The 9,228-nt window shown below is 40.9% G+C and overlaps 1 protein-coding gene across 2 annotated transcripts in view; it reads right to left on the reverse strand.

The window, feature by feature from the left end:
- EIF2B3 (eukaryotic translation initiation factor 2B subunit gamma) overlaps window positions 1–9,228 on the reverse strand; it is a 114,421-nt gene that overhangs the window by 40,326 nt on the left and 64,867 nt on the right. The window contains exon 3 of one of the 2 annotated variants that reach the window (XM_017540804.1): window positions 8,850–8,939. The exons of the other annotated variant lie outside the window; for it this stretch is intronic. Coding sequence (XP_017396293.1) covers window positions 8,850–8,939 — 90 coding nt within the window. The remainder of the gene's footprint in view (window positions 1–8,849; window positions 8,940–9,228) is intronic. 2 annotated transcript variants of the gene reach the window in all.

Below are 9,228 nucleotides of genomic sequence, written 5' to 3' on the forward strand. Positions count from 1 at the left end.
GGGTTTCACCATGTTGACCAGGATAGTCTCGAACTCCTGACCTCGTGATCCACCCGCCTCAGCCTCCCACAGTGCTGGGATTACAGGCTTGAGCCACCGCGCCCGGCCAACCATTTCAAGTTCTTATAGCAATCCTTACGATAGGTATTACTATTCTTATTTTATTTTTTGTAATTTTTGTAGCAATGGCATCTTGCTATGTTGCCTAGGCTGGTCTGGAACTCCTGGGTTCAGCCCATCCTCCCACTTCAGCCTCCCAAAATGCTGGGATTACAGGCGTGAGCCACTGCACCTGGCCCCTATTTTATAAAGAAGAAAATCAAGGCTTAGAGATGTTAACCTTGCCCAAGGTTAGTACAACTTTTATAATTGATAGAACTGAAAGTCATTCCACATCTATCCTAAAGTCCATGGCTCTTTCCACTATACCATATTAACTAGCATCTTGTGCTTACTTCAACCAAAGCACTTTCCACAGGATTTAGAATTCTCTGCTTGCTGTCTCTTTACCTATAAACACACAGATTTTTGGATACAGAAAGTAGAGCTTTCTTGGCTGGGCATGGTAGCTCACACCTGTAATCCCAGCTCTTTGGGAGGCCTAGGCAGGAGGATCTCTTGAGGCCAGAAGTTTGAGACCAGCCCGGGCAGCATATTGAGATCCTGTCTCTGCAAAAAATAAGGAAATTAGCCAGTGGTTAAGTGCCTGTAGCCCCAGCTACCTGGGACTGAGGAGGGAGGCTCACTTAAGCCCAGGAGTTGGAGGCTGCAGTGAGCTATTATCACACTACCGCATTCCATTCCAGGCTGGTGAAAGAGCAAGACCTTGTCTCTTAAAAAAAAAAAAGGTAGTTTTCCCATCTTGCAAGATGGCGGGTAAAAAAGTTGAGAAGCCGGGTACTAAAGAAAAGAAACCTGGAGCCAAGAAGGCTGATGCTGGTAGCAAAGTGAAAAAGGGTAACCTCAAGGCTAAAAAGCCCAAGAAGGGAAAGCCCCATTGCAGCCGCCATCCTGTTCTTGTCAGAGGAATTGGTAGGTATTCCCAATCTGCCATGTATTCCAGAAAGGCCATGTACAAGAGGAAGTACTCAGCGGCTAAATCCAAGGTTGAAAAGAAAAAGAAGGAGAAGTTTCTTGCAACTGTTACAAAACCACTTGGTGGTGACAAAAACGGCAGTACCTGGTTGCTTAAACTTCGCAAAATGCCTAGGTATTATCCCTACTGAAGATAAAACACCTACAACTTGGTGTTTTAAGTGTCCTAATAATCTAATTAAATAACTGATTACCTTTAAAAAAAAAAAAAAGGTAAAGCTTTCCTAATTTGAAAATGTAATGAATTCTAAATATGTTTCTCTATTACTAACATTGCTAGCATTAAAAATCCAACACTTGAAAAAACACATGATTATCAGTTCTGGTTAAACCTGACACTTTTATTATTTTGCCTTGATCTGAGATCAGGCCCTCCTTGTGGCCACAAGCTTCTAGAAGCCTAAAAATGATGTCTATGGCAAAAGAAAATGTTTGGCTACTTTTGCATTCTGGCTTTTCTGTCTTTGAAAGCAAAGCAAAAGAGACTTAAAATCCCCTACATGTCTCACTTCAACTCAGTCTTTCAAAGAATTAGGAAGGAGGCAGAACAGAAAACCTATTTTTATAGGGTGTGGAACTCAAGTCAGCCAAGCAAAGGACTAAAAGCTTGGGTTTTTGTACCTTTTCTCTCAGTGCAGTTATAATTGGGAAGAAAAGCCAATTGCTGAGTTAACCCTATACTTTGTCCTCAGGTTTTTTTTTCCCCCCTTCAAAGAAAGTAGATATAACCTGGAAAGTAAACAGGAAATTATCTTAAGGGGTGCTGATTTAAAAGTTAGGTATTTGGTATACAGTATTCTGTGATATGCCTTCTTCCTTCTTGGCAAAATACTGACAGCTTGCATAAGAATAAAATATCAATGCTGTGCATAGGGCTTGAGAAAGAAAAATATGTTGAGATCTTACTCCTATTACCTGGAGAGATCAATTCAACAAATTTTTTTTTTTTTTTTGAGACAAGGTTTTGGTCTGTCGCCCAGGCTGAAGTGCAGTGGTGCGATCACAGCCTCAAACTCTCTCTTAGGCTCAAGTGATCCTCCTACCTCACAGCTTCCAGAGTAGCTGAAACTACAGGCACATGCCACCACACCTAATTTTTCTATTTTCTATTTTCTGCAGAGATAGGGGTCTCACTTTCTTGTCCAGGCTGGTCTCAAACTCCTGAGCCCAAGTGATTCACCCACCTCAGCCTCCCAAAGTGCTGGGATTACAGGTGTGAGCCACCTCACCTGGCCAATCAACATTCTATTTGTTCAGTTTATTCATGTGAGCACCCAAAATGTTCCAGGCATTCTTCTGGACAGTAGGACTATAACAATGAAACAAAACAGGCAAATCCATGCCCTCATATGAACTTGCCAGTTTGGTTGCTTTTATATTTACTGAGCATCTATTAATGTGTCACAAAATGAATCGAAGATGAAGTCTGTCCTCAAGGAGTTCAAAAAGATGGAAAAGACAGACATGTAAATACAATTTAATGGGATGCATGTAATAGTTAAAGATTATACAAGATCAGAAGAGGGAACAGTTAATTATGCCTGATAGAGATAAACATGACTATTATTATGGTAGCACAGTAAGGATATCCAATCTAAGTTGGTGGTAAAGGGGGAAAAAATTGAGAGAATACTTCCTACAAGAGTAACATCTAGGGATGTATTAATAAATATTTAGGAATTTGCCAGAGAACAAAGATAGATGGAAAGGACATCAATTAACCATTACACTTACAGTGAAATTATCTTTAAATCTTTATCAAACCAAACATATTTTTCTCTCTGGTTTTAGATTTTCTGGCTCCATGATGATGCTTCTTTGTGGGAGTGCTTTAATTATATATATTATTCCAGTTTTTAAGTCCTCTGTAAAAAGGTTATCTTTCCTACCATAGTCTGATCCATGATACCCTCAGATAGCACAGGCTAGCTCAACTGGGGACTCTTTATTTATAAGTCAATACAATGTGCTGTGCTGCTAGAACTTTGTCCCTTCCCCAGCAGTTGATGATTTCTAGAAGTCCGAGAGATAAAAATGAATGCAACTGGCTGGGCGTGGGGGCTCACGCCTGTAATCTATGCACTCGGGAGGCCAAGGCGGGTAGATCACCTGAGGTCGGGAGTTCAAGACCAGCCTGACCAACATGGTGAAACCCTGTCTTAAAAAAAAAAAAAATTAATGCAACTAAGAAGTTCAAAGGAGACTGACTACCTTGGTTTAATCTTGGCAGCACCTGCATCTTCAGATATCAATATGCAGCCACCAAATAACAGCCCTGTTGAGAAGATGTGTAAGATACATATTCTTAGCTTATTATTATTATTATTTTTTGAGACGGAGTTTTGCTTTTTGTTGCCCAGGCTGGAGTGCAGTGGTGCGATCTCCGCTCACTGCAACCTCTGCCTCCTGGGTTCAAGCGATTCTCCTGTCTCAGCCTCCTGAGTAGCTGGATTACAGGTGCCCACTACCACGCCTGGTTACGTTTTGTACTTTTAGTAGAGATGGGGTTTCACCATGTTGACCAGGCTGGTCTTGGACTCCTGACCTTAGGTGATCTGCCCACCTCAGCCTCCCAAAGTGCTGAGATTACAGGCGTGAGCTACCATGCCCAGCCAATTTTGTTGTTATTGAAGTAAAGGACACATCACACAATCTCTAGGATATCTAAGGACATGTAAGGAAACCAAGTACAGCCAAATCAATGGATGCCTAAACTACTGAACAGTAAGAAACCAAGACTATTACTGCCTACCTCTCACAGCACTATCTGGTCCCACATCTCTGCTTCTTAGCTTCACTTCACTCTGCTGTCTTGTGCTTACTAGAGGCTTTCTAGCTATTCCACACTTTCATCTTTATTTATTTTTTTTTCTTTTTGAGATGGAGTCTGTGTATCCCAGGCTAGAATGCAGTGGCACGATCTTGGCTTACTGCAACTTCCGCCTCCCGGGTCCTAGTTCAAGCGATTCTCCTACCTCAGCCTCTCAAGTAGCTGGGATTACAGGCACAAGCCGCCATGCCCAGCTAATTTTTGTATTTTTTAATAGAGACGGGGTTTCACCATGTTGTCCAGTCTGGTCTTGAATTGCCTGCCTTGGCCTCCCAAAGTGCTGGGATTAGCGGCACGAGCCACTGTGCCCAGCCCATCTATTTTTAATTTTTATTTAGAGACAGGGTCTCATTCTATCTACCAGGCTGAAGTGCAGTGGTGCCATCATATATAGTTCACTGTACCTCATCCTCAAGGGCTCAAGTGGTCCTCCTGTCCCAGCCTCCTGAATAGGTGAGGCTCTAGGTGTACACCATCACACCCAGCTAACATAACTTCATTTTGTATGTGGCTTTAATTGTCACCCTGATTCTGACCTTGCCATGATGGCCTATCCCCAACTCTTGACTTGACTTTGTGGGTCCTATCCTTATTTCTCTGCATCCTGGCATAGCTGAGGCAAGGAAGTTGTGACTGCTCTGTTATTCTTCCAAGTGTGAGTCATACACATGTGCATATAAGTATGTTGGCAATAGAGACATCCAACATCTGTGGTAGATGTTGCTCGCAGTCAGTTCAACAGTGATGAATTTTGTTGAGGCTGTGGCTGCATGACATTGAGCAAATGACTTTTGAGCATTTTCTTCCTCTACAATATAATTAATACCTAATGAGAGAACTATTGTAAGAAATGAATATACGTGAAAAGCACCCAGCATAGTGCCTGGTACATGGTAGGTGCTGTTAAAGGTAATTTTCTTATTTCCTTCTCTCTTCCTGCTCTGAAGGTCCAACCCCAAGACTATAAGCACTGAATGGCAACATCAGATTCTAACACCGTAAGAGGTTGACTGTAACCGTGGATACTTCTGGACAAGAAGGAAGTAATCAGTTTTGATTCTTCCTGTTAAGAAGACTAATCTCCCTTAAGTCTCTTAAAGAGGCTAGCAGGTCTAGTAGATTAGGGGGGCACGGAGGTGTTTCTGTACTAAGAGGAAATCAAGACTAATCCTGATATATATTTCCTGTCTCCCATGGCTTTAACTCAGAAAGCTGGCATACTGCTTGAGTCTTTCATTGGGCCAGTGCCAATCTAGGGCCCTGACTCAGGTCTAAGAGCAACTCCTACTAAGGTAAGCAAAGAGCTTGCCAATACCCAGGGCCCAGAGCCAATACCTGGGCTTCCAGACCTCCTAAGAGGTCAGCTTCTTTAGGTTTAATGCAGCTGATATTGTAAAAGTGGGAGAAACACTCAGCTATCAAAGAGGTATCACAGTCACAATCCTCAGACTAAGCTCTAATTTTGCCCTGGACATAGAATCCAACACATTTGAATTAAAATATTCAAGAGATTCGGTGGAACATTCATCTATCATACTATATTCAGAAGTGGATAAAAAACTTGTAAAACATGTACAGTTACTTACTTCTCACCAGACAGTACAGATTTTCTTCTCTCTGCGGCGCTCCCTATAGCTTTTCTGCTTAGTCAGCTGTAGAAACCCACCTCTCTTCTTTCATTTTTAATGTATTAATACTAAATTGCTTCTGTTATCTGTCACTACATTGTCTTTCCCCCATTCACCAAGCATATACTGAATGCCTTACAAATCCAGGTGGATATCTGTTCTCAAAGAATTTGAGTGGAAAATGTTAACATATAAGCAACTCACAAAACCTAAGTGTGACTTTGTAGAAGCTTTCCTGCATAAAGAACATAGGGTAGAATATGTTAACTCTCAGAGGTGAAACATAACGAAGGATTGCTAAGGCAGTCCTTTCTTGAAGCTGTATCTCCTAGGTTTACTCTTTCCTTTGCATTCCTAATGGAGTCATCATTTGATGACCAGATGATTGTAAGTGTCTCCTACGTATCTTGAAGAAATATCTTTCCCATGCAGAATGGTTTATATTCACTTGCCAGGTTGTATCATTGTTCATTTCCTATAAGACTATTCTGTTTAAAGATCTGTAACTCCTTGTTCAGCTTTTAAGACCTTCTACATGCTGCTACTTACTACCAACCAATTCAATCCCATCTCCCACAACTTTTCTTTTTCTTTTTTCTTTTGAGACGGAGTTTCACTCTGTCACCCAGGCTGGAGTACAGTGGTGGGATCTCAGCTCACTACAACCTCTGCTTCCTGGGTTCAAGCGATTCTGCTGCCTCAGCCTCTTGAGTAGCTGGGATTACAGGTGTGCGCCACCACGGCTGGCTAATGTTTGTGTATTTTTTAGTAGAGACGGGGTTTCACCATGTTGGCCAGACTGGTCTCAAACTCCTGACCTCGTGATTCGCCCACCTCAGCCTCCCAAAGTGCTGGGATGACAGGCTTAAGCCACCACGCCCAGCCTCCCACAACTTTTAAAAGACCTTCACTATTCCAGGCTATTTATTGAGAATAAAGAATCTCCCTCAAGTACCATTCTAATTTGCCCTACTGTGCCTTTTTACTTTTTCCAATTTAGTGAAATTTATCAATTTTCAATATATGCTATTTGATTCTAGTAACTCTGAGAGGTGACGGTAAATGTGGGGAAGAAAGAGATAAACTACTCCTAAACAGGTCTTGAGATGGGGAAGTAGTATGTGCTGAGGCTCTGTATCATTCTCTACTGCAGTAGGTTCTGGGAAAGTCTCACTCAGCAGAGCTTCTGGCCAGGACCTGTAGCCATATCACCAACTTCAGGCTTGTCCTCAAGGTACACATACCATTGTGCTACACTTGCCAGGTGTGGAAATAACTAACTGGTAGTGGCCAAATGAACTACAAATAAGCTGTAACAACCAGGATGAGATGACTAGGTTTGCTGTAAAACTGCCTCCATATACAGACACCAAAAGTCACATTCCTCTTGATAGTATTAAGGAAGCACTGTCAGTTTTCTGTAGGTGTGATAATGGTATTAAGCTATTTGTTTATTAACAAAAAAGAGCCCCCCCCATATATATGTATGTATACATAAAATACATATCTATTTTAAATATCATCATTATCCTGGAAGGGTCCATATATTTTAACTATACATACTTAAATATAATATTTACAGATGAAATTATATCAAAATGCCTTGCTTTAAAACAATTTAGGGTAATGTGGGGAGAGAAATGGTGGCATATATAAAACCAAATTGACAATGAGTTGATAATTGTTGAAACTGTGTGATGGATATATGGGAGTTCATTATTTTCTTTACTTTTGCATTTATGTGGAATTTTCCATAATAAATGGTTTTTTAAAAAGTCGTCCTTTCTAACATAGTTGTATCCCCTTTTGCCCATCAAGGCCTAGGCTCATTTCATATGGCTTCATTTTTATTTGGGAGTGAAAAATAAACCCTTCAGTGGCCAAGAGTTAATTTCATTTTTGGAATACAAACAGTCCAGACTGGTAATTGAGAAATAGGTCTTGGATCACCCTCTAGATCTTGGCAACAAGTTACTCTGCTATCTAAAAAGCAAGGTCTCCACATTCCACCATGGAGCTTAGGCTATAATTTCTATGAGGGCAGGGCCATATCTGTTTATTTATCATTGATCTCATGGTTGCTTTAGCACAATGCCTGCCTCATAATGAGTGCTTAGTAAGTATATGTTGATGAAATGAAAACATTTTTCAGAGGTCAGAAGGGAGCAGGGCAACAGTGTCCTTGGTAGGGGAAACAGAGATAAAACAATCCTTGGGAAAGCTTTCTAAAAGTCCAAATGATTTGGTTTGTCATTGGCTCTATATGGGCCTCCCTATAGAAACTTAGCAAGTGTTGTGGGGGGTAAGGGGTAGGACACTGAAAGAAAAATCATTTAACGGGCAGAGGAACAATCCTCCTTCCTCTTAATATTCTGATATATATTCAAGTCCATCAGCCAAAGGCAGAGACAGCATTTAAACTCAGGTTCTCAAATTCTTTTCTCCAGATGGTCTGAGATACCACTTGCTATGGTGGTATCTGTTCACCTAGATAAGTTTCTGCCTTGAATAGCACTGGTGAACTTTCCAAACTTATCCAGCAGTCATCAAGGGAAGCTAGCTGCTCCTTTCCTTAACCATGCAGTTATTAAATCTTTTCCACCTGTTCCTTTGAGGACTGTAGCTGCTTTTCTTATAAAAAAAAAAAATCCTTGAGACCAACTGCAAAAGGGGTTTTCTCTTTGAAAACCCAATTCCTGTGATCTGCCAGATACAATCTCTGGAAAGTATTTAAGTCCTACAATTCTGTTCTAAAAAAAAAAAAAAAAAAAAAAAAATCAGAAAATGTGCCAAATTTTGTTTCTCTGCATTCATGAACGTTTACTCATTGAGGTGGGTTTCTTTTCTAAAACTGGGGAGAAACATGCTCTCCTTTTTCTCCCCTTTTGTGGTAAGTCTCTAGCCCTTTGCTAAGAGGGCCTATCTACTAGATAATTGCCTAGGAGAAGAACATATAATTAGAGACAAATAGCATAAGGGCTGTGGAGCTCGCTCCTGTTGAAGGAGGGAAGAGCCTGGAACTGGACAGAAAGAGGCATCATGGGTTACTGTAAGTGTTATAAAATATGTTACTGATTCATTATAACACACACCGCAAAAATACGAGCAGGGGACTCTGGTACAGATAAAACTATGTTGATGACATAATTTCATTTCTAAAACAAAAATGAGACCTAACTGTGCTATTGTGCTATTTTTGGAAACTGGTTATCTAATTACAAAGGTTTAAAATTTAATGGATTCACAAGGTAGCTTGTTAAGCACTGTATGTTAGACTCTACCACCCTCTTTCTTACCCATTTTCCATTAGGAAATCCACAACGTATTTTTTCAAGCAGTAGAGGTGGGCATCCACAAGGCCCGTGTGGAAACGTATTCTGGGGTGCCTGCAAAAATAAGAAAGAAGGGGCTCACAATCAGGTAACATGGTCTCCATTCTATTATCAGGTGGTAGGCACTGATAAGTTTATGAGGGTCAGAGCCATGCTGCCTATACCCCTTTCTGGGGAGATGAGGACAGTGGACCCCAACCCTGATCCTACCATGTAAAAGGTATTTTCCCCAGAAACCCTATGGCATACTTTCTGAGGCTCTTAAGAGTCTAAAAGAAATCTGGTGAGACAGATATCACTGATAATCTACCTTATTCTATTCAATCATTAATTGTTTTTTTTT

This window comes from Cebus imitator, unplaced genomic scaffold, assembly GCF_001604975.1.
Source record: "Cebus imitator isolate Cc_AM_T3 unplaced genomic scaffold, Cebus_imitator-1.0 Scaffold129, whole genome shotgun sequence".
Taxonomy (NCBI): domain Eukaryota; kingdom Metazoa; phylum Chordata; class Mammalia; order Primates; family Cebidae; genus Cebus; species Cebus imitator.